A 26,808-nucleotide genomic window follows, 5' to 3' on the forward strand; every position below is an offset into this window, starting at 1 on the left:
ACGTGACGCTATGAGTCATGATCTTCCCGTAGTTCTGGTTGATTTTATCTCTTAAATTGTAAGTTTTGTTTGAATTCACCGAAGCAATTGCGCAAGATTTAGCTCCTGAACGTGCTAAATCACGTAAACAAATGTAGGACTATTGCAGCAGTTGTTAAATGGATTTGACAAAAAAAAATGATGATTCTAAAAGTAGATCGTCTCCTGGAAAAGTTTGAGAACCTGGTTTTCAGAAGCACAAAACAAAAAACAACACAATAAACACCAATGATTTTCAGGAAACCGCTTTCGAAATCACTTGTACTTGCCAATAAAAAATATGTTTAATATCAGTAATTTTATTGTTTTTTTTTTTCTTTTTATTTCAGGTATTTTTTTTCACCAGTTAAATCAAACGTAAGTAAAGCAATCTCATCTATATGTTTAGGTTGCGAAACTGTAAATAGAATCTTGTTCTTCGTCTTAATTCGTCTTAATCCGAAGTTTTGTGACCGGATTACAGTGGGAAAAAATGAACCCAAAATCGCAACTTTTAGAAGCCGCTTGTTTGGAATGGCATCAAAGACCTATGTAAAAATGACAAGGAATCAAATGGTGGCGATCTCGTCTTGTGCAGATCACGAAAAATGTCCCATTTCACCCCATTTTCACATTTTTTGCACTATTTTAATGCAAATAGATAGATAGAATTGAATACCACCATGAAAGTGGCATTGGATGTGGTCTATTTTGCCCCAGCTCTCCCTCATTTGCATGTTTCAGTGCAAAATTTGACCAATAACATTTGAAGATCTCCACTGAAGATCTACGTTAATGAAAATTTTTAGCAAAGGTGATTCACATGGAGAGTGGAACATTTTCATGTTGCCCAGCGCACAATAAAGTCCCATTTTGCCCCGTATTCCTCACAAACTATTGAAATAAGTTTTTTCATAACTTTTCAAGCTGTTTTCAAAGTGTCCATGTAAATCATAGCAACCACGATGCAAATACTCTTAAGAAACTAAATAAATATGCTTTACACCACGGCAGAGCATGAGAAGTGACCTATGTTGCCCCAATTCACCCCATTTTTTATGTTCAATATTTAACCAAAAAGCATATGAAGATCTGCACAGATGATATACATCCATGAAAAACGTTCAATATGTTTGCAAACATAATTCACAACGAGGGTGGAGCACTTTCATGTAGTCCATATCACGACCATCACGATGGTGTCCCATTTTGCCACATACTTCTTAAAAATTGTGAAAAACATTTTTTTTTCATAAGTTTTCATGCAACTGTCGATGTTTCCATAAAAATCAAAGGAATGATGTTGTAAATAGTTTTGAGGAATTAGACAGCTTTGATTTCAACCCTGGCATAAAATGGGAAATGAGCTATTTTACCTCAATTCACCTTTTTTTGTTATGTTTTATTGTGAAATAAGAGCAAGTAATAGGACGCAATCAGTGAAGTACTAGATTGAAAGTAGTGAGCTGGATTTTTGTATGGTGAGATGATCAATTCTCCATTTCTGCAATGAAATGGTGTAAACAGCGTGGGTTATATGATTTCTTTACTTATTTGATGCTGTTTGAGCAAAAGTTTGGATAAATGTGTTGTTGAAGTTGCAAGAAAAAATAATACAACAGTACAGTTATCCAAACATTTGCTCAAACAGCATCAAATTAGCCAATAAATCATCTCACCATACAAAAATCCAGCTCACTACTTTCAATCTAGTACTTCACTGATTGCGTCCTATTGAGGTCTCCAGTTACCTAGTGGTTAAGAATACGGATCGCCAATCCGGAGACGGCGGGTTCGATTCCCGTTCCGGTCGGGAAAATTGTCTCGACTACCTGAGCATAGTGTATCATTTTGCTTGCCTCACAATATACAAATTCATACAATGGCTGGCAACGAAAGCCCTCCAATTAATAACTGTGGATGTGCTCAAAGAACACTAAGTTGGAGAGAGGCAGACCAAGTTCCAATAGGAACGTAGAGCCATACAGAAGAAGAAGAAGAAGACGAGCAAGTAATAAAAAAATTAACAGCCGTTTTGCGTCTCAAAACAAAAAAAAATAACTTTTTAATAAAATTATGATTTAAACATTTTGCGACAATTTCGCGTCAAAAAAAGTAAGTGGCAACCTCTGATTTGAACGCTCATCATAATTCCAACTCTTTGTGACAATTTTCTTTGTAATTTTTTTTAATACTTTGTACTGAACACTTTTTATACTAATGTTATCACACGTTTTTGTTGAAGACGAAAAACTCGTATCCCACAATTTTTTGTTGTGATAGCCCTATTTTTTAAATTTATTTGAATGCTCAAAATCATCAATTCTTCTTACATAAAAGAGCATCCACTATCAGACTTCCAGTTTGCTTATCAATCTGGTAAGTCAACGGTTACGACACTTCATTCGCTAGTAACAAAGGTGGAAAAACGTTTTCAGCAAAGAAATAGCTCTATGCGCCTTTTTAGACATAGAAGGAGCATTTGATGATGCCTCCTATTCATCTATGAAGCGTGTCATGGAGAACAAAAACTTCGACCAATGTATCATACTCTGGACTTATACTGTGCTTGCAAAAAGATAAATCACCTCTGAGCTGGAAATTTCTTCTATAACAGTAAGGGCAACGAAAGGTTGTCCTCAAGGAGGAGTCCTCTCACCACTAATGTGGTCCTTAGTTGTAGACGATCTTCTAAGAAGCTTGAAGGAAAAAGGTCTCGAAGTTGTGGGCTTTGCATACGATATATTCATAAAAGTAAGAGGAAAGTATGATGAAACTGTTTCGGAGAGAATGCAAAGGGCCCTAAACTATACACATTCATGGTGTATTAAGGAGGGCCTTAGTATCAACCCGTCAAAAGTCGTAATTGTCCCTTTCACTAGGAGAAGGAAGATCAACCTAAAAACTTTTCGGCTTGGAGGGATACAAATTCACCTTAGTGATCGAGTCAAATACTTAGGTTTGGTACTGGATGCTAAACTGAACTGGAATGCACAAATTGAGTCCGGATCGGTAAGGCAACAAGTGCGTTTTGGTTATGCTCCAAAACTATTGGCAGGGAGCGGGGCTTGAAACCAAAAATGATAATGTGGATCTATACTGCCATAATCCGCCCAAAAGTGTCGTATGCTTCGTTTGTCTGGTGGCCAAAAACAAAAGAGGCTACCACGCAATCAAAGCTTGTGAAAATTCAACGTCTTGCGTCCATTGCTGTTACAGAAGCGATGCGAAGCACTCCATCAAAAGCTTTAGATGCGATTCTCAATCTGCTACCTTTGCACGAGTACGTGCAGTTAGAAGCAGAAAGGGAATTGCTGAGACTTGAACGAGTTGTAAAGTTTATGCCAGGTGATCTTGTAGGTCACCTGAGCTTTTCACAATGCTTCCAAAATAGGCCAGTAATGAAAATGATTAAAGACTGGATAAAACCTGTGGAGAACATCATGCCCTACAAGTTGCACGAAACAACTCGTGCAGATTGGGAAGTCGGAGACCCACTGTTTGTCAAGGGTCAATCAAATTCTTTACAGATGGCTCAAAAGTTGGAATAAAAACGGGAGCAGGAATCTACGGCTCTTACCTTACCTTACCAATCAGGCTAAGGCCGGGGTGGCCTCTGCTGTACATAGTAGCCGCCTCCATTCCACTCGGTCCATGGCAGTTTGTCTCCAGTTCCGCACTCTGCGTAGGGTCCGCAGATCGTCCTCCACTTGGTCGACCCACCTAGCTCGCTGCGCTCCACGTCTTTTTGTACCGGTCGGATGACTCTCGAGAACCATTTTAGTCGGGTTACTTTCCGACATCCTGATGACGTGACCCGCCCACCGTAGCCGGCCGATTTTCGCGGTATGGACGATGGTTGATTCTCTTAGCAGCTGATGCAGCTCGTGGTTCATTCGCCTTCTCCAAGTCCCGTTTTCCATCTGCACTCCGCCGTAGATGATACGCAACACCTTCCGTTCAAAAACTCCAGGGGCGCGTTGGTCCTCTGCACGTAGGGTCCATGTTTCGTGCCCAAAAAGGAAGACCGGTCTAATCAGCGTTTTGTAGATAGCTAACTTCGTGTTACGGCGAACTTTATTCGATCGTAGAGTTTTGCGGAGTCCAAAGTAAACACGATTTCCTGCCACAATGCGCCTCTGAATTTCTCTGCTGGTGTCGTTGTCGGCGGTCACCAGTGAGCCCAAGTACACGAATTCTTCTACCGCCTCGATTTCATCACCGTCGATATAAATTCGGGGTGGCGGGCGCGGTGATTCCTCCCTGGAGCCCTTTGCCATCATGTACTTTGTTTTCAACACATTGATGACTAATCCGATTCGCCTGGCTTCACTCTTTAGTCGGATGTACGTTTCCGCCATCGTCTCAAATTTACGAGCTATAATATCAACATCATCAGCGAAACCAAGCAGCGGAACGTACTTCGTGAAAATCGTTCCACTCTCCGCTCTCCTAATTACACCCTCTAAAGCAAACAGCAAGCACGAAAGACCATCACCTTGCCGTAACCCTCTGCGAGATTCGAAGGGACTCGAGAGTGTCCCTGATACTCGAACTACGTACATCACTCGATCCATCGTCGTCTTGGCCAATAGTATCAGTTTATCCGGGAATCCGTATTCGTGCATAATCTGCCATAGCTGTTCTCGATCGATTGTATCATACGCCGATTTGAAATCGATGAACAAGTGATGTGTGGGCACGTTGTATTCGCGGCATTTCTGCAACACCTGGCCCGTTGTAGCGCGTTCACCCATAAATCCAGCCCCACAAACTCTCTTGCAATCGGTGATAGACAGCGGCATAAAATTTGAGAGAGTATCTTGTAGGCAGCGCTCAGTAGTATGATCGCGCGATAGTTCCCGCATTGCTTCATGCGGGTAAAACTAAAATGTGAATATTATATTACGGGTCGGGTACAATTGTGATTTGGTATCGCCATGGTCGTCATCCATTTTTAGAGTTTCGTTAGGGCATATATGCCCAGAAGAGGGTCAGTGTCAATCGACGATTGTGTCGGCTTGGTGGCGTAGTCAGAAAACATTGCCGATGATTCGGTAGAGTTTGACAAATATTCGGTAATTTTTTACTGCACTCCGGTAATGTTTTGCTGATCATTGCTGAACTTTTACTAAAAATAGAATAGTTGAGTTCACGGTACTTTATTTTAAGTGTGAATGGAGAGTGTGATCCTCGCGATCATGAATCCACGCCAAATGAAATATAACTATCTTTGCAGTTTAAGTTACTTCATGCCTGCATAATAAATAAGAATTCCAATTCTTATGCAAAATGAACATTAAGCAGAGCTTTTCAATCAAGTTTTATTAGCTTTTTCTCGTACTCGTCTTTCTATCAAACAGATAACACATATTACCACCCCGGCGCCGGTGCCTAAAAATGACGTAGCATACGGATTCAATCCAACCGGCAACAGATCGTTTCTATGCTAAAAATACGCATTCCAATCGCAGCAACAACCCACCGAAAATCCAAAATTGCTTACCCCATCGAAAAGCATTTCTGTGTTTTGTTTGTGTGGGCCTTAATTTTCTCCCCATCGCAGAGTTACGCTACCACTGCCATGCCTTATTGATGATTGGGGTGGTGTTGTTGCGGTGCAATTCAGCTAATTGGGAATTCCTCTCGAGTCGTATATTGCATACCCATCGCATCGAACGTGATCGATACCTACCTTTCGAGATTTATGATGTGGAATAATGATGTGATGAGGGGAATTCTCACCACACAGTCACAATGGTATGGATGAATTTCTTTGCAAGGGCATTTAATGGTGTAGGTCCAAATGAAAGATTCGAGCGCTTGTGAACAACGAACCCGTCCTTCATCATTTCTAGAGCAAACTGCGGTGGTGGTGGTAAGCAGTAGGGCCAAGTTCAACGATTGATCTGCAACCGCGAATGACTCAATTGCACTTCGCCGCACTATAAATAGGTGCTGATCATTGACAATAAAACTTCAATTCAAGCTTCTATGTATTATCTCGTTGGTTGCTTTGCCGGAGGAACGAATACGATCGAACTGCAGTCTGGCCGTTGTGTCGAGTCAACCTCTAACGAACGTATTTTAATGCAAATCGACGCTTTATGCAAAACTGATCGATAGTAAATTGTCGGTGATGGATATTTATTCATACGACTCGCATTCATTGCAAGGTGGGAAGATGACTCGATGCGCTGATGTTGGGACATCGTCTTTTCTATGTATTTGCTTTGCTTCATCAACAGCACGTTGGCAATGACACTCATCAATCTGATTCGCGGGTCCATATTTGAAGTGAACCTCACTCAAAGAGATACCTACGGAGCTGGTGGAAGTAGATTATTGCACAACATCCACCCTAGTGGTTGTGGATGGCGGTGAATCGTGTAACCTTTTATTTACTTACCTACACGTGGGATGTGAATTAATCGCATCGAGTGAGGGCTTACCGAAAACGGGATTGGTTATAAAATAACAATGCAAAGCAGAAGCAGACAGTGTGTCTACCCGGGTAGATAGAATGATGAAGAGATTTTGATCAATCGTTCCGCCAGGAATTTGGCCAGAAATTCCTACAGGGATTTCTCCACGCATTCCTTCAGATATGCATCTAAAGATTCATCCCATAATTCCTCTAGGAATTCCTCCAAGAATTCCTCTTGAGGTTCCTCTAGGTATTCCTCTAGTCATTCTTTCAGAGATTCATCAGGGTTTCCTCCAGGAATACCTCCAGGCATTCCATCGGGAATTTGTCCAAAATTTCCTCTAGGGATTTCTTCACGAATTCTTCCGGGCATACTTGCAGGAATTCCTTCAAGAATTCTTCCATGCCTTTCTTTAGGAATTCATCTAGAGATTTATCCGAAAATTCCTCCAGGGATTCGTTCAGGTTTACCTCTAGGAATACCTCCAGGCATTTTGCCAAGAATTTGTCCAGAAATTCCTTCAGAGATTCCTCCAGGGATTTCTTCAGGGATTCCTTCAGGGTTTCTTTCAGAAATACCTGCAGGAATTCCTCCGGGCATTTCTTTACGGATTCCTCCAGGGTCAGGAGTTCTTCCAGGTGTTCCTCCAGGAATTCGTTCAGGAGTTTCTCTGGGGATAATTCCAAGAATTCTTCCAGGAATACCTCCTCCAGGCATTCCGCCAGGAATTTTTCCAGAAATTCCTACAGGGATTCCTTCAGGCATTCTTCCATTCGTAAACTCCTCCAGGGATTCCTACAGGGATTTCTCCAGGGTTTCCATTAGGAATTCTTACAGGCATTCCTCCAGGAATTCCTTCAGGTATTCCTCCATGCATTCCTTCAGATTGATTGATTTGTCTTTATTTAAGAGACATTCAGCCCTTGGCTATTCCTTCAGATATTCCTCTAGGGATTCAACAAAGAATTCCTCTAGGAATTCCTCTTGTAGTTTCTCTAAGGTTTCCTCTAGATATTCCCCCAGGAATTCTTCCAGGGGTTGATTCAGAGTTTCCTTCAGGAATACCTCCAGGCATTCTGTTGAGAGTTTGTTCAGAAATTCCTCCAGAGATTCCTTCAGCAATTCTTCCAGGTATTCCTCCTGGAATTCCTTCAGGAATTTCGCCATGTCTTTCTTCGGGAATTCCTCTAGAAATACATTCAAAAATTCCTCCAGGAATTCATTCAGGGTTTCCAGTAGGAATACCTCCAGGCATTCCGTCAGGAATTTGTCCATAAATTCCTCCAGAGATTCCTCTAGGAATTCCTCTAGGGATTCCTTCAGGAATTCCTCCAGGCATTCCTCTACGAATTCCTTCAGGCTCCGGAATTCTTTCAGGCATTCCTCCAGGGATTCCTTCAGAATTCCCTCCAGGAATACCTCTAGGTATTCCACCAGAAATTTGTTCAGAAATTCTTCCAGGAATTACAAAAGGGATTTCTCCAGAGATTCCTTCAGGAATTCTTCCAAGTATTCCTTCAAGAATTCCCCCATGCCTTCCTTCAGGAATTCCTCTAGAGAACTATTTTGGAATTGGCTTTCACAGTCATTACGTCGAGACAAGCATTTCGTTTTTTCTCCTAATTTGAATTATTCATGATGGTAGACGGTAGACAATAATAAGTCCAAATTCAATGTTTTATGTTTCATTGTCTATGTTAAATGTTAATATATGCTTTTAGCAATACCTGAAGAAGGCCACAACAAATAGGCCAAAACGTCGGAACAGTAAAAAAAATACTTGTCTTGACTTAATGACTGAGAAAACCAATCCCAAAATAGTTGATCAGTATCCAGTCGAAATCTCCATTGCAAATTCCTCTAGAGATTCGTCCAAAAATTCCTCCATGGAGTCATTCAGGGTTTCCTCTAGGAATACCTCCAGGCATTTCGCCAGAAATTTGTCCAGAAATTCCTTCAGAGATTCCTCCTGGGATTTCTCCAGGGATTCCATCTGGAATTATTCCATGCATTTCTCCAGGAATTCCTTCAAGAATTCCTCCATGCATTCCTTCACAATTTCCTCTAAGGATTCATCCAAGAATTCCTCTAGGGATTCTTCCAGGAATTCCTCTTGGGGTTCCTCTAGGGTTTCCTCTAGGTATTCCTTCAGGGATTTCTTCAGGGATTCCGTCAGGAATTTTTGCAGAAATTCCTCCATGCACTCCTGCATGAATTCCTTTGGGGATCCCTCCAGGAATTCCTCTAGGAGTTCCTCCAGGCATTCCTCAGGAATTGTTCCAGGAGATCCTCTAGCGATTCCTTCAGACTTTCATCTCGGGATCTCATCAACAATTTATTCAGGGTGCTGTATACTTACCGCATTGAACAGTATGTGGGATGGGGTTGGCTATTGGTCGGTTTAGTCTTACCCGGATTTGCTCGCGTCCCCGCAGAGACGGAGCCAGTTGGGAGCAGGAACGGTAGGGAGCTCCTTCCCAGGGATACCCGCAGGCTTTGAAGTCCCTGTGACTTTACCTCGGTAGAACTGGTGGACTGGAGCAGCATCGATCGGCTGCCAGCACCTCAACTCCAAGTGGATGGGAAAGGGGGAAAACAGGAAAATTATACCTCTGAATAACTCCGTTTTTTCCTCCATATACTTATTTACAAAGTGTCGAACGTTTGCCGGTTCGGAAATGACTGTTCTCATAACTGCGCAACACGTGCTTATTTATAGCTAGCCCCGATGCACTCTGGAGGCACGTGGAAGTTTCTAGGCGCACCGATTGTTGATGACTTTATGAAAAACTTAAAGATTTTGTAAAGGGACTCTTTACAAAGATGCATATATGAGCCAGGAAATTCTGCAAGAATCATCCAAGGTTTCTTTCACAATTTTCTTTGAGAAATCCTATAGAAATTTATCTACGGATTTGTTCAGGAATCCATCCATGAATTCTTTAAAGAATACCCCTGCAGCTCCTTCAAAAGAATTCCTTCAGAAATGTATCCTGTTATTCTTTCCTGAGGTTCTTTTTTGCTCCAAGAAATCTTTCGAAAAGTAATCCGTGGATTTCTTCAGGAACTCCACCAGAGATACCTGTAGGAGTTTTTCCACGCCCAACACTCGCCAGATCACGCTCCACCTGGTCCGCCCATCGTGCTCTCTGCGCTCCACGCCTTCTTGTACCAACCGGATGGTTAGCAAACACCAACTTTGCAGGGTTGTTGTTCGGCATTCTTGCAACATGCCCTGCCCACCGTATCCTTCCGGCTTTGGCTACCTTCTGGATGCTGGGTTCGCCATAAAGTGCAGCGAGCTCGTGGTTCATCCTTCTCCGCCACACACCGTTCTCTTGCACGCCGCCCGTAGAGAACCACCGGTCTTATTAACGTCTTGTACATGGTACATTTGGTGCGGGGGTGAATCTTTTTTGACCGCAGTTTCTTCTGGAGCCCATAATAGGCACGACTTCCACTGATGATGCGCCTTCGTATTTCACGGCTCACGTTATTGTCAGCCGTTAGCAAGGAACCGAGGTAGACGAATTCTTCTACCACCTCGAAAGTATCCCCGTCTATCGTAACATTGCTGCCAAGGCTTGTCCTGTCTCGCTCAGTCCCACCTATCAGCATGTACTTTGTCTTAGCCGCATTCACCACCAGTCCGACCTTTGCTGCTTCACGTTTCAGGCGGGTGTACTGTTCTGCCACCGTTCCAAATGTCCTAGCAATAATATCCATGTCATCCGCAAAACAGACAAATTGGCTGGATTTCGTGAAGATCGTACCCCGGCTGTTGAGCCCGGCTCGTCGCATAACATCTTCCAGGGTGATATTGAATAGTAGGCAGGAAAGTCCACCACCTTGTCGTAGTCCCCGTCGAGATTCAAATGAACTGGATAGTTCGCCCGAAATCCTTACGCTGTTCTGCACACCGTCCATCGTTGCTCTTATCAGTCTAGTCAGCTTCCCGGGAAAGCTGTTCTCGTCCATAATTTTCCATAGCTCTGTGCGGTCGATACTGTCGTATGCCGCTTTGAAGTCGATGAACAGGTGATGCGTTGGGACCTGGTATTCACGGCATTTCTGGAGGATTTGCCGTACGGTGAAGATCTGGTCCGTTGTCGACCGGCCGTCGATGAAACCGGCTTGGTAACTTCCCACGAACTCATTTACTTTAGGTGAAAGACGACGGAAGATGATCTGGGATAGCACTTTGTAGGCGGCATTCAAAAAGGTGATCGCTCGAAAGTTCTCACACATTAACTTGTCGCCTTTCTTGTGGATGGGACAGATTATCCCTTCCTTCCACTCCTCCGGTAGCTGTTCGGTTTCCCAGATCTTGACTACTAACTGGTGCAGACAGGTGGCCAACTTTTCCGGGCCCATCTTGATGAGTTCCGCTGCGATACCGTCCTTACCAGCCGCTTTGTTGTTTTTGAGCTGGTGGATGGCATCCTTAACTTCCCTCAGCGTGGGAGTTGGTTCGTTCCCGTCCTCTGCTGCACCAACATAGTCATTTCCTCCGCTGCCTTGGTCCGCCGTGCCTACATTCTCTTCGCCATTCAGGTGCTCGTCGAAGTGCTGCTTCCACCTTTCGATCACCTCACGTTTGTCCGTCAGGAGGCTCCCGTCCTTATCCCTGCAGATTTCGGCTTGCGGCACGTAGCCTTTGCGGGATGCGTTTGAGCTTCTGGTAGAACTTGCGTGTTTCCTGTGAACGGCACAGCAGTTCCATTTCCTCGCACTCCGCTTCTTCCAGGCAGCGCTTTTTCTCCCGGAAGAGACGGGTCTGCTGCTTCCGCTTCTGAAAGTATCGGCCCTTGATCCTCAACCTGCACATTCTTTTGTCGATCGGCCACCAACCGATCACGCGCCTCTGCATGTCGCCCATCACTATAAAAGCTGTTCCCAGCTCACGTGTGTTGCCGCAACTCTGGTAGATGGTATGATTACCTCTAAACGTTCGCACCATAGATCCTGTCCAACACACCTCCTGCAGCGCTACGATTCCGAACCCGCGGTCCTTCAGTATATCGGCGAGTATGCGGGTGCTCCCGATGAAGTTGAGAGATCTGCAGTTCCACGTACCGAGCTTCCAATCGCAAGTCCCTTTTCGTCGCTGTGGTCGTCGCCATTGGTATCGGTTCGCATTCTTCTCTTGTTGATTTTCCGGTGCTAGTCTTTTTTACGGCTGGCTCGCAGGGCCTGACACCAACCCACTAACCCAGGGAGCTGGGCTTACCTTCCCGGAAGCTACGGGTTCTGCATTGGCATTTCCTCCAACTACAGTGCTAAATAGCTAGGCTCGAGCGCCAGTCTTCGCCGGGGGTGGTGTTTTTAATGGGCGCCCAGGAGATAATATTTTACCTGAGCTTCCACCCCCCTTGCAAGGACATCTCGAGGGCTTCATCCAGTGATAGTTTCAAGGCTTTTACGAGAATACTTTCAAGAATTCTTCCGAAGATACTTGCTGGAATACGTCAATGGCCATTGCTATAGCATTATGTTCTGGGGTGAATATATGCAGTATAAATATATAAAGCTGTCTTTAGGGAAATTCCAGCAATTATGTACTTGGAACAGTACAACTGAAGTTTCATTCTAGAGGAGTATATATCCAGGAAATTATCCACCACTACTAGCACAACGCTGATTTATGTTGAACAGGCGAGCTTTTTCGACCACTCAGCGGAAAAAAAACTAACGAAATTCAATAAAATACCTTATGATTTTTTGCCATGACTTAACAATATGGATGCCATAAGAATATATTCCAAGTCCCCTTTCAAGATATCCGCCCATCACCACGCAGGGCCATTTCAACTCATTTTTTCAATGTAATCCTCAGTATTCGTAAAAACATAACTGACCAACCTTATTTCATTTCGCAACCAGCATTTCACAATCACCCAACAATGCACCTAAGACAAGCCAACAAGTCATACGCATCTGCGGCGAACTATTTCTTCTGCCTGGACTTCACAGTTTAATTTCCGGTCTTTCGTCCATCATCTCCATGTCCAACGGCACGACGTAGCACCTTTCATCGCTAGCCAACTTCTTTTCATCTTCCAAAGGTATTGTCTCTCCCTCTGTATAGATTACAACGGAACTTAATTCGCTTTTTCACTTCGGCACCTCCACCGCCGCCGGTTACGGTGCGCGGTGGCGATGAAACTGATTGCATTGCATTGCATTACTCTGCTACTGGGTCAGTACAGTCAAGTGTGCGCCGGCCGGTGCGGAGACGATCATGGTTGGCCCATCACCATCAGCCAGTCAGCGCCCCATTTCCGATCGTTATGAGATATCTGAACTGTAACAACAACGATGCGATATGAAGACGGTGGGCATCCGCGGTTTTATGGTCGCGGAAACTGTCATCCTCCTTTCGAGTGCGCAATGATTATCGCTGCGATCAAGATATAGGGTATCGCGCTACTTGGGCGGTGGCTTCTATATTCGTCTGTTTTCCACTATAACTCAGTCAATTTTGAACCAATTGACTTGAAATGTTGTACACGGGTAGATACTATACCTATCTCACCGCATTCCGAAAATTGTGTCAATTGGTTCAAATTTGTCTGAGTTATAGTGAAAAACAGACGAAAATAGAAGCCACCGCCCAAGTGGCGCGATTCCCTAGCAAAAAAAAACCCGAGTGGAAACGATATGAAGCAAAAAGTAAATTAGATGCGACATTGTCCTCACGGTCAGTAGACTTTTTTGTTATTCACTCATCAATATTTGCTTTAGTTACACTGCTTGTCAAAATGATAGGGTCTTGTACCATTTGGGCAGGTGTACCTATTTTGGGCACTTGCCGCTATAACTATGTCGATTTCAAACCGATTAATTTGTGTTTTTGTATTGAGCTAGATACTGTACGTGCCTAACTCTATACAAAAATTCAAACTAGAGGTTCCATTTCCCGACCATTTTTGTTGTCCCGGGATTCGGGATAAAATTTGTTGCTTGTCCCGGGAAATCCCGGGATCCCGGGAAATTTTTCAATCTGCTTAAAACACATTTTTGTGATCAGAAATATGTTATATGTATTCATCATATCAAATAAATAAATGGTTCACATCAAGTAACTGGTCTAATCAATTTGAATTCATTCTCTGAAAATACGACTTCAAGAAGCAAATGTTTTTGATGATTTCATCGAACAGTGAGGGTCGCTTTTTAGAACGGATATATCCGGAGTTCGATTTTAAGATTCGGGGTCAACTTACCATGTAGCTCAAAAAGTGACAACTCTTTCGTAATTACTTTCGAAAATTCAATCATTTCCGAATTAGTCTAAGACGGGTTGCCATATTAATTTATAGCCGATTCCAGTTCTTCGCGCATGCTCGATGGTGTTATGCATACAAGACAATCCAGCATTCAACTCGGCAGCATCATTATCGGTCTGTCTTTGACAGTCCCGCAACAATCGAACTCCCAGTTTCTTGATGAACTTAATCATTTGCGTTTTCGATGAGCTTTCCAGTTCTGCTGGCACTTGCGTTGACGACGGAAGACCTTGAAGGAACTTTAGCGCTGTTATTATTTCCTTTTGGCGCCGATTGTTGATTCTTTTCGTGATTGCATGGAAGAGGTCGTTTCCAACATTGGAATTACTTTTTGTAAGCTTCGAATACAAGAAACTCAAGCTGCCTTCCGTAGACAATAATATAGCATCTCGTCTTCCCAATGTTTCCGACGCGAGTCTGATTGGCTGAAGAGCTTCCTGATGATTTTTGTAGCTTCAAAATCATTGTCCATGTCCAACATAAGTCTAGAAAGGCCTATTTCGAAAAATTTCTCTTTGATGCTATCAAAACCGTAAATAAAGTGCTCCAGCATTGTTTCAGTCGAGTTTCAACGAGTTTTGATGTCCACACACAGTTGAAATGGTTTATGTAACATTTTCGTGATTTTTTGTTGAAGGCGATTTTTGAAAAAAAAAAAATCACGACTCTTCGAATACGTTTCAGAGATTCTCCAAATTCAAATCAAAGCGAAAAATATGTGTAAGAAATGTGCGTCCCGGGAATCCCGGGATTTTCGGGACGGTGAAAAATGTTATCCCGGGATTCGGGAAATCCCGAATTTTTCAAGATCCCGGGATTTTTTGTCCCGGGATATCCCGGGTTGGAACCTCTAATTCAAACCAATCCGTTTGAAATTTACTTAGTTATAGCGGCAAGTGCCCAAAATAGGTACACCTGCCCAAATGGTACAAGACCCTATGTACCTATATATGGATAAAGAGAGATAAAGAGTATTTTCGTACCTGTCACATGATATACAATTGCAAAATGGTCATAGGCAGAGGAAGCTCTCAGTTAATAACTGTGGAAGTTCCCGCCCATAGAACACTAAGCTTAGTAAGGACATTCAAAAAGGGAAAACGCATCTCTCACAACAGTCAATGTCAATTATTTAATGTCACACATTAATTAAAACGAAGCCATTCATATACGTGGGATCCAATCCAACGCAGTCAGTTCATCATTAATTAAGTGACTAATCACGGCAACACCAACCTGCTCTTTGCTCCAGCGGCTGTGTCAAACAAATGATCGTATATAGACTCAACCAAGCCATAAAAGGTGTTCTATTTATGCAACAACCAACAAATAAGTTCTTCATCTATCGGTCCGTCCGTACGTTCAAGAGTCACGATCCACACCCATCACGTACCTAGTAGTACGTAATAAACGCGCGGCACGGAATCGAAAAACCTCCGCAATCTGAACAATGAACTTGACATCACACAGCGCAGCGAACGCAGTAGAAAGGGGCTTGGTTCTACCCCCGTCGACCGATGACAACCCCGGTTATCCGGCAATTAGTTCCCAAGCCGACGAGATACTATCGGTTCCGCCTGCGTGATAACTGTAAACTACTTTTTATACCATTCAATGCGCCAAAAATTCAACCAAAGCAGCGAGACGATAAACTTCATTGTTTCCATTCATGGGGAAACTTGGCGGAGCTCTGTAGGTCAACTGATGCTATATTTACTTACAGGTGTATTCGATGATGGTGCGACGAAGGCATGCCCTGCTTGCTGACTCTCGTCGTGACAACGACAAAGAAACTTTTGGCCAATTGGGTCCACATCGAAGATCGCAGTGAATTAAATATTATGGCAGCAGATATAGTATACTAGCTTTAAAAATAATCTGACCAAAATTTGAAAATTTGAGAGGGTTCTGTAATTGGATGGTTTAGGGACATAAGGCCGAGAAACAAAAAGTAACAAATGAATTGCTTACATACTCTCAGTCCTAACCAAACATGGTGGTGCAAAGTGCCGAAAAAGATGATCTGCATCCTGGGCAATCGCCCGCCCTCGGCTTGACCTGTGGCCAGGTCAAATTTCAATCATCCCATTTTATTTTTTTTTATGAGGCTGCACCGCCTCGAGAGCCTGGCCCTATGGCTCTGTTACGATGTTCTTCTGGGTTCCAGTCTAACGCTTCGCTCCCGCCCGTAATTCACTATTTGGTTCACGATCAATTACACCTACCATGATCGTGTCGATTAAGATGAGGAACAGTGGCGGTGATAGTATAGATTGCCTCACTCTAGCGATGACCCGAATGGGATCGGACAAGACACCGTTGTTCAGTACTCTGCACGAAAATGCCTCGTACTGTGCTTCAATGAGGCCGATGATATTCTCAGGGATACCCTTGTACCTGAGAGCTCCCCATATATTTTCGTGGTTGAGGCGTCAATCTTCTCATGTATCCGGATAAGGCTCAATTTGCAGAAAACTTTGAGAACGATACACAGTAAAACACTGTGTATCACACCACCGCTCGAACCAGCGTTTCAGCTGGTCAGCCGGGTCGGCCAATAGCTAAATGTCCAGACGTGTCTTTCACGGGCATCGTTGCCTTCATCTTAGTCCCACTAATGCGACATGAGACATCGCAGAGGAGACGAATGCCGCCGGTATTTGCGGCTTTCTCGCCTTCGAGAGCTTTTTACTTCCTTCTTGAGAGTCGACAGCGCTTGACGAGCTACGGCTTTGGCTCCTCGTGTTTTCGCTCGCTCTATAGCGGCTTTGGCGTCTCTTCGCTCATCTATCTTTCTCCAGGTATCATCTGTGATCCACTTCTTTCTCCGGGTGCGTAGCTCACCCAAATTATTCTCGTAGGTGGCGATGAAGGCGTTCTTGAAGGCGCTTTTTTGATCTTGTGTGCTTCCACCTACCGGAATCTCCACAGCACGGTTCTCTAGCTCCTCACCGCTGCGTCTTCCAGTCGGCGTATTTTGAACCGGCGCCCGATTTTCTCTTCCTGTCGATGGATGTTAGCAATGTGCAGCCGGATTTTGCCGATTAGCAGATGATGATCGGACGTGGTCAATTTGATTTTCCGTGACGCCATCACGGGAAACCCATGTCACTTTGTGGACTGGACGATGAGGAAAGAGCGATCCCCCAATCACCATGACATTGTTGCTACAAAACTCTGCAAACAGCTCTCCATTCTTACTGATTTATCCGACACCATCGCGTACCATGACGTGCTCATAGTCCGAGTTGTCGAAACTAACCTTCGCGTTGATGTCGCCCATGAGAATCTCGATATCACCTTTTGGAATCTTGTCCACGGCAGCATTCAGGTGGCTATAAAAGTTCTCTTTGTCTTGCAATTCGGCAGCATCAGTTGGCGCGTAACATTGGATCATGGTATGGTTTTAAACCCGTGTTCTGAATCTGGCCGCAATGCTCCTCTCATTGATAGGTTCACACTTCATGAGCGCAACATGAGCGTGAGCGCAGAGCATGGAACCAACTCCAGGGTGATGAGAAGCACTGGATACCGTTAGAATCCCAAGCTGGCCGATATTTGCATCTACCCATAATTTGAAGCGCGTATTGTTTGAAGTTTACTTCTTGCGATTCGCGCATCTGAGGTTCTGGTGCAATCTTTAACTGGGATTCTAATACGTTTGTCCTTAAGGAATTCCTCCAAAATCTGCAACTGTGGATGCCACTAGAAACTCCAATTGGGACATCCTTCAGAAGTGCCTTTTTGCAACTCTTCCAGAAATTCCATCTAGAGACTACTCCTGGAACTTCTTTTAGAAGATTCCTACAAAACAATTTATCTGGAGAAACCATCCAGGAGTATCTGTCATTTGTTCCAAAATTACCACATAAAATTCTTCCAGTAATTCCTTCTGGGCATTCCTCCAAGATGCCCATCTATGGATTTTTTTAAGGGATTCTTTTTGTCATTTTTCCAGAAACTCCATCAGAGGATTACACCGGGAATGCCGTCTGGAAAATCCCCCAGGAACTCCTTTTGAATATGGAAATCTGGGGATTCCTCCAGAAATTCCATCTGTCGAATGATCCAAAAATGTCATTTAGAATTCCTTCAGATATTCCATCTGGGGGATTCCACTTTGGATGTCGTCTGTGGATTCCTTTTTACAAGTTTATTTTTTGTGCATTACAAGGTGCTCTGAATAAGTCCGCAGAAGGCACCGAAACGATTCGATGCACAATCGCAGTTTTGTTCACGATTCCTCACTTATACAAACTGCGAAAGGGGACCAGTGAGATGAGAAATGTGCAATATTGTCCCAAGTTAAATTCGCATTCGTAGTGCTCTGGAGCACTCTTGTAAACATTCGACATTTTTCACTACCTTCATTTCGTTGCCGCAGTCGAGTGTCAGCTTGCTTTGTTACATTCGGGCACTATCGTTACCTCTTACACACAACACGAGCGGTAAAACGAAGTTCAATAAACATAAGAAAGCGTCAAATCATTGTCGTCTGACACGATGACATTTGTCTAATTCTAGCTTTTCGCATATATTTACAGCCAATTGCGATTAAGATTGTTACTATTAGTTTATTCTTGCATGTTGCATTGAATACGAAACACATTTGGCCAACACAGCTCTCATTATGGAAGAAGACAGGAATAACAAAACCCGAACCGTCTCCCGAAGACGCTATCGTGGTTAAGCGCATTCGTTTGACTTTAAGTTTCGTACAGTAGTTTGATTGCTTGTGTGGCGAATGTCGGAGACAAAGGAGGCCGAATATCGACGAAAACATTCAAATGACTGTGATCTCTAACAAGACTGCTCTGGAGTAATTGAGCATCATGTGATCGCATCACTCTCATATTAATGGCCCACATTTAGATCATTTCGAGTAAAAATCAACTATCAGATAAGGGAATCGTCCCCTAACAGGGACATCAAAATGTAAACGTCTTGCATTGAAACTCGATTCAGAATGCCCCCTTAGGATTAGAAATTCCTTGACAAAGCTCAAGCTATGAAAGCAACTAATGCTGCGAGCAATAGGCAACTTGCCAGGGAAAAAACACAATTATAGGATTGACTGATGGACCAACAATTTTAAAACCTCGTCATCGGAAACTGTTATCCAATAGAGTGACAGGGCAAAATATATGTTCTGTGTTCTATATGTCCTATTTTTATTACGCATTTGTAGTGTTCCACCATAAGATGTTCTATTTTATAGTGCTTTACTATATTTTTGTATTATTCTCTAGATTCCTTAATGAATTTCCTCTTGGACTTTCTACGAAAAAATCCTTCATAAGCTTATTTAGGGATTCCTAAACCACTAACAGGCTTCCAGGAATTCATTCTAGGAATTTCTTCAGGAACTGCTGAAGGAATCTCGGAAGAAATTTCTGGAAGATTTCCAGAAGGAACTTCTGCATGGTTTCCAGAATAAACTCCCGAAGGAATCCTAACAGAAAACTAAAAAAAATCTACAAGGAATTCTTGGGGGATTTCTAGATAGAACTCCTACAAGGCTACAAAATTCGCAGGAACTACAGAAAATTCACACATTTTCAGAAGAAACATCTGAAAAATTTCAAGAAATCATTCTTGGAAGATTCCCATAGGGAATCTCAGGAAGGCTCACAGACAGTTCTGTCATGGTAAAATCAAATCAAATCACTGTCAAGGTTACTAAAGGTTTCCAAATTTCACCGCCCTTGTACTGCAAGGAATGGGCATGGAAGTGACTTCAATACTGCGCCTAATTAACCGTTATGTGTCCGACAAACTTTTTGCTTTTTTCTACACCGTGTTTTTTAAATGGGCGCTGGGTACCCGGGAATCCTGTCTTCCACATAAGGGTTAATAATTATTCGTGGAAAACACCTCTATGAAAACCTTGAAATATGTTTTCAATTCTAACGATCGTAGAAGGGGCATTTTTGCAGTTTATCAGTTCAGTAAGAATTCCTCTAAAGATTACCCTGAGAATTCTTTTAGAATGCATGAACTTTTTCTCGGTGATCTCCAGGAACATCGATAGAGATTCTTTTAGAAATTCTTTCGAAGGTATCAAAAATTTTCTAGAATTTTGGAGGATTTCCGAGAATGATTTCAGCAGGCATTGTTTCAAAAACCTCCAGGTATCTTTTTAGAATGCATTCTCACTCATGAAATTGAAAATTTCTCCAGGAATTCATCTAGAAATGCTTTGAGAAATTTTTCCAGAAATATTCATTCAGGAGTTTCTTGAGCTTGAGCTTAAGCTTGATCGACCGCCCGTATATGCTACTCCAGTATCCTGGTCTGCACTCACACAAGGAACCAATTAGATTATCTGTCGGGGACTAACACGCATCTTCAGTGAGTGAGCGTTGATGATCTTCTATTTTTAGACGACAATGGCGCCTTCCACGTCAGATTGCAGGTCAATTGGGGAAAGGGAAGGAACTGATGATTGCAATCGTTTGTATCCACATCAGACTGAATATACCTCTGCGTCTGCACAAACTCATGCGGATGTCGGAGTGTTGGTGGAATATAGTTAACAGAGGGTTCACACATTGGGATGCCAGGCGTACGGTGATAGATTAGTGTGCCTATTATTATGAAGCTAAAGCAGCAGTTGGCTAATAGCTAACAGTTCGCTTGATTATAACTCGTAGGCGATATCTGATAGATTGACACTGTGTTGTGAAAGTAGGAAAGAAGGGATACGGCCTTTCTACTGTTTCTGGTTCTAGCGATGGCTATGAACATATGAATATACATTAGTTATATATGTAGAGAGGAGAGTTTATAGAAAGTTTCCTGCAGAAAAATGAATGCATTCCTGGACATTTGAAAAAAAATGCCAAGATTTTTTTTTCTATGATTATTTGCAGAGGGTTCTCCAGTTCTTCTTGGTATTTTTTTTTTTGAAAATTCCTTCAACAGTTCATTTTTTCAGAAATTTCTTCGGTGGTTCTCTGAAGAATTCCTCCGGGATTTCTTTTTTGTTTCTGATGGATTTCCTACTGAAATTGCTCCTGTAGTATTCTGGAAGATTTTTGTGTACTAATCCCTTCAGAAATTGTATTAGAAATTCTTATAAAAAATTCTCAAGAATTCAATGAGAAATTTCTTTGGGAATTGCGCAAGTACCTTTGTCTGCATTTTCTGTAGACATTTTTGAAATAATATCTTCACAAATTCATCTACGGATCAGTGATCACTTAGGGATCTCTTTAGAAATTTCTCAAGCTTTTTTTCCTTGAAATTAAAAAGGTATCTTAAAAAGTTTCTAAAGGCATTCTTTCAGGCATTCATCGCAAAGTTCATCCAGAACTAACTTCAAATAAAAATTTAAGACTTTTTCTATAAGAATTTCTATAAAAGTTTTCAAAAACTGTGTCTGAGAAACTCCAAAAGCATAGCTTTTAATGGATTCCTCCAGGGATCTAGTATTGTTTCATCTATTGTTTGTGCATTTTTAGGAAAATTTGCGGAAAAAAAACCTGGAGGAACATCTGAAATAATTCTTGCAGGAATCCCCGATGAAATCCCAGAAGATATTCTTGATGGAACCGCAGGAGCAATTTGTAAAAAAATCGTTTGATTGGACGAATTTGCGAAGGAACCTCTGCAGATTTTTTTTGTGTTCTGAAAAAAAACTCCATAGAAAATCTTTTGAAAAAGTCTGAATAAAATCTAAAAAAGTCTCTGGAAATATTTTTAAACAATTCCGAGAAAGAGTTTCTGGAAAATTTCTGAAGAAATCTCCAGTAGTACAATCCTAGATATCTCAGGAAGAACTTTTGATTGAATCTCAGGAGAAATATCTGAAGAAATCTCAGGGAAATTCTTGAAGGAATCCTAGGAGTAATTTTTGTAGAACTTCGTGGTGAAACTTCACGAGGAACCGTTGATGGAATTCCTAGAAAAGTTTATTAAGGTTTTTTAGAAAAAAAAAATCAAAAATTCCAGAAGAAATCTTTTGATAAAGAGGATTTCCTGATAGCATTCCCGGAGAAATCTGCGTACACATTTCTGAAAGAGTTCCTGCAGAAATTTCTGGAGAAACACCTAGACTGGCTTCTGTAGAGATCCCTCAAAAACACTTTTGAGATGTTCCTAAAAGAATTCCTGATGAAATTTAAAGGAAATATTTCTGAATAAATTTCTTGCAGAATTCGTGGAGGAATTCATAGCGTTATCCTTAGAAGAAATGTCGAAGAAATTATTGGGGCCTGAATCACTGAAAGTAATTACGCGAAAATCTCTGCAGTATTTTATGGATGATTCCCTGAAGAAATTTCTGGACATATTTCTGTAGCAACTTTCATTAGAATCTGTTAAGTAACTTGGAATAAATTCCTGGAAATATTTCTGAAGAAACCGCTGAAGGGCTTTCCTCAAGAGCTGGTTACTCAGAGAGTAACTTGGAGTAACTTCGCTGACACTACTGCTCTCAGAAGAAACTTCTGGAGGGTTTCCAAAATAAACTTGCTACTTTTTACAAAAAGTACTTCTTGAATATTTCCAAAAGAAACCCTTGGAACATTCTCAGAAAGAAGTGAGGGATAATTCCCAGATTGAACTCCGTGCTATTTTCCGAAGGAGCATCTGAGGGATTCCTGGAAGACGCTCCTGTAGGATTCCCAGAAGAAACTCTTGACAGAAAAGCAGTAATAAAACCCAGAAAGAGTTCAGCATAATCTCTTGGAATATCAAGAAGAACTTCTGAATGCACCTCAAAATTAACTTCTACAAAAATTCTTGGATAGGTCGCAGAAGTATTTTTTGGAAGAATTCCAAAACGGACTCTTTGGCAAACTTTCACACAGGTGAAAATCCGGAGCCCAAAACTGGCAAAAGGCGTCCTGATTCAGCGTTATAGTTCTTGATAAATGTAAACAAAAAAAGAGTTTCATCTTAACGTCTTCGACAACCATGACTTTTTTTTTAGAAAAGAGTAAGAAATATTTATGATAATCGTTGTTATCGTCATGATATCATGACCCGTAGTCAGGGAATTCTTAAGAAAACTTCAGATGAACTTCTGGGTAAATATCAAAACCAACTTTTAAAGGAATTTCAAGAAGCTCTCTTGATTAAAATAACGAGCTCCTAAATAATTTTCAATTCATAGTAGAACTCCTGAATCAAACCCCGCAGATAGGGTGATTCAGGTAATTTGGACAGACCGTTACGCATATATATTTTGGACACTTCCATTTGATTTTGCCGTAAATGTCCAAAATATATACGCGTAACGGTCTGTCCAAAATACCTTAATTCCCCTACTCCAGTAAAAAATAAAAGGCACATCTGGGTTAAAAGGAACTCCTAGAAATAATTCTTTTTCCAAAAACTTTTTATCTTATTCCAATAAATAGACAAGCGGAATGATACGAGACAACCTAGAGAAGTAGTCCAAGAAAAGAGTTGAGGACCTAGGAGTTCCAAAAGATTGCACAAGAAAATTCTTTGAAATTTCCCAAATGAATTCCAGAAGAAACTTTCAATAGCATCTGTGAAGGAACCTGGACGATTCTCTTAAAATACTCATGCATAAATTCCTTCCGGAAGTAAAGACGATTATCTTTCTTTGCTAAGATATCGAAATAAAGTGCCAAAAGATGGATCATTCCGGAAAATGTGTCATACTGGAAAACGTCGTTCGATGTCATGGAACTGTCAGAAGCAAGTCTGCATGTCATATGTCTGTGCCATTTAAACTAATCATATCATAAAAGTTACATCTTGTTAACTACCCAATAAATATTTTTGTTATATGGAGAGTTGTATACAGTTACTTTTTTATGGGAAGATCAAGTAACTTTTTATTTCATAGTGCTCTCATAAAGAGCACTGAGTTTTTGAGTTTTTTTTTATTTTTATCGTGATTTTACCTATTCATTAAGGTGACTCGGGCCGACGTGATATTTTTGCTATTTATCGTCTCTCCCTTTCTAACTATTTACGCCACTCTGCACCAACGTAGCTGAAACTTTAGTCGATTGCTTGCCGCAATTAAGCAAATGAACGATCAAATTTCTAGTCCGTAATATGGAGTAGAATATGAGATTTGCACTAATAACGGAGCAATGCAGGACGATTGAATCATCGTCACGTCCGACCTTAAACCACGAAAAATCACAATCATAGTAAAGAATCAGTTGTTCAATCGACCCTATGATCTTTCAAAAGCCTGCACTTGAAAGCCCTGAAGACCAAAGAACACCACACCCCTTTTCAAAATACAAACCTCACTTAATGCACAGCAAATCCGTTGACATCAACTTGACTCACCCACACGACACACATCACCCGGTAAAGTGAGCGAGCACACTTGCTGTATAGTAAACACCCTTGCTAATCTCTCCCCACGGGGCACACTGCAATTCATCACATTTGTCTAATGAAGTGCATCAAATTGAATTTACCGTACTAAACCGCTGCGCTGCGCTGACTGCGGCTGAGCGAGTAAGTGACTTTAGGTTGAAGTCTAAGGCGCCGTCCACAAATTACGTAACGCTCTAGGGGGAGGGGGGGAGTACGGCCGAGCGTTACGGTCCATACAAAAATTTTAGTACTTTCATACAAAAAAGCGTTACGGAGGGGGGAGGGGGGGTCAAAAAATGTCAATTTCAGCGTTACGTAATAAATGGATGATGCCTAAATGGACTACCACTTCGGAAGCATATGGCACATGTATCACGACATACAAGTTGCGGCATTGTGCGCGAATCAAAACCTCTCCGCCGCCGCCGCCTCGGTGTGTCAGTCGTAGGATTTGCAATCTCGATGACGATCAGGTTGACGATCAGCGAGCATCTCAGATTCATGCACCGTGCCGTCTCGACGTGGTTTCTACTAGGAACGATCTCTCCCACGTTCCCTCTCGGCTCGGCTGCGGCCACCGCAGTCAGCCGCTACGGGACACTTGAAACAAATAAAGTCAGTCATTCACGTCGTCATAGCCATCGTTGCCCCTTTTTGTAGACCTTCTACATATTGCATTTGCCCGTTGATGGTGTCTTATTTGATCACCCGTGGCTTTAGAAGAGCAATGATTTCAATTAATTTCAATAATAATTCTCTTTCTTCTCTGTCTCCGATCCCATTTACAGATGTAACGGGCATCTCGCAAAAGTGGAACAAACTTCGACGTCGCTGTGCATCGTTCAAAACAGTCTCAGGTCCAGCGTCACTCGATTCGGACACCAACTTCATTCTGGCCGAGCATCCGGCCCACTACCAGATCATAGCGGCCGGTCCAGTCCCTGTTCAAGTTCAGCAGCAACATCAACCCCACCATCATCACCACCACCACGGTCATCACCGTCATCATCACCATCACCTCCAGCATCATGATCACGAGCGACATCTAGCCGATCAAGCCCACTTCGCTCATCTCCACGATCCCAACTGGGAACTACGACATTCCAGCTCCAGTTCAACGTCCACATCTTCCTCCACGATTGGTCCGCCTCCAATCTACGCCGCGGAAGAATACTGGCAAATTCACGAACGGGATGTCAAACTATGGCGACTCGGTGCTCATCAAACCTACGCCCATAGGATCCGAGTAACTCCCAATCAACGACGCAGTGCCCACAGCATAGATTGGGAGTACAACGTCCACAAGTACGAAAACATGGTCGATCACGCCCAAGTGTCCCCTGCTCGACTTTTCCGACACGAAAAGCTCCAGTATTACGACGAAGTGTCCAGTGTTAAGAAGAAAAACTCCCTCGGTGCTAGTGAAAGTGAGAGTGGAATTAAAATTGCCAAAGAGATCAAGCTGCCTAGTCTGAAAAATTTCAAATCGGCGTCTATGCGTCTACCCGGTCAGAAGTCTTCCATCAACGAGGTGCAACAACTGCTTAGAAGTAAGTTCAACCGAATACATGCCGGTCTCCGGAAAAGGCGGGCACTCTCCGTTCAGGAAGTGTTCCAGATGCCCGCTCAGACCACCCCTACGAAACCTACCTTTTACGTTCCATCACCGCTGGTCGGTGAACGACACCCTCACAACCCATCCCGATATGAAGAGGAGCCCAACGAAGACGAGGATGGCCCTCTCAGTCTACCATACATCAACGAAAACCTACTCAAGGCGGACGATTCCCACGTTAAACTACGGGATCGATCACTAAGTCCCCGGAAAGAACGCACCAAAACCTGGTACCGTAACATCGACCTCAGCGCACCCGCCTGTAAGGCCGACCAGGACACTCCAAAGCAAAAACCGAGTACCAAACCATCCATTCCCGTCACCGAAGACGAACGTCCCGAAACGCCCAAAACCAAACCAAACTTCGTGATCGGTGGCCGCGTATCGCTGCGCGAACGCGTCGAGAACATGAACCTCAGCCGACTCCGATCGAAAACCTCCACCACCGGATCATCCCCCAGTCCCGTTTCCCGGAAGCCTAACGAACCACGCAAAATCCGTCCCCGCAGTCATTCCCCGCTGAAAAACATCAAGATCAACCTCTCGAGCATAGGAATCGGAACGCCAACCGGTGAATCAACGCCCAAACCCAAACGGGACTCGTTTGGCCTTTTTGGCCGACTGAACCGCATGATGCACGGTGGTGCCAGTAGTCCTTCGCCGGAAAAGTCCAACCGGGTGACGACTGTCGGTGCCAAAGATGGCACTGCCACCGTAAATGGAACCAGTACCACTCCGGTGCGATCGTCGAAAGCCGACACCGCTAACGGTTCGGCGACCAAAGGTGGTGCAACGGCGTCTTCCGTTAGCTACAGCGGGAATGTTAGTAAACAGTCCACCATTCAGAAGCTGACCCAGCTGAGCAGTGGGAGTAGACGGGACTCGGCGGCGGCAGCGACCAAGGCGGAAACGAACGGCATCGAACGTGACCGGAAATCTAAACAGGTATGTGACTGCACTGGGGCTTTCGTTATTATGTATTATGATTGATGACTATGCATTGGGGGTTTCTCATATACTGATGGAAGTGTCTTCAGATCACTCCTTAATGAACTTCACTAACTAAGGGGGTGGACCATTTGGGTAGGGGACCTGATACTTGCTGTTATAACTCAAGAAGCAAGATCTGAAGAATTTTCTAATG

The 26,808-nt window shown here is 42.9% G+C and overlaps 1 protein-coding gene across 3 annotated transcripts in view; it reads left to right on the plus strand.

Annotated features, from left to right (window-relative positions):
- Positions 1-26,808, plus strand: part of LOC109428936 (uncharacterized) — a 265,135-nt gene that overhangs the window by 181,048 nt on the left and 57,279 nt on the right. For 2 of the 3 annotated variants that reach the window (XM_029874950.2, XM_029874951.2), the window contains exon 4: positions 24,838-26,609. In XM_029874950.2, coding sequence (XP_029730810.2) covers positions 24,838-26,609 — 1,772 coding nt within the window. Of the gene's footprint in view, positions 1-24,692; positions 26,610-26,808 lie in introns of those variants that run through there. The other variant, XM_029874948.2, reaches the window with a different exon arrangement.

Source organism: Aedes albopictus, chromosome 3 (genome assembly GCF_035046485.1).
Source record: "Aedes albopictus strain Foshan chromosome 3, AalbF5, whole genome shotgun sequence".
Lineage (NCBI taxonomy): Eukaryota > Metazoa > Arthropoda > Insecta > Diptera > Culicidae > Aedes > Aedes albopictus.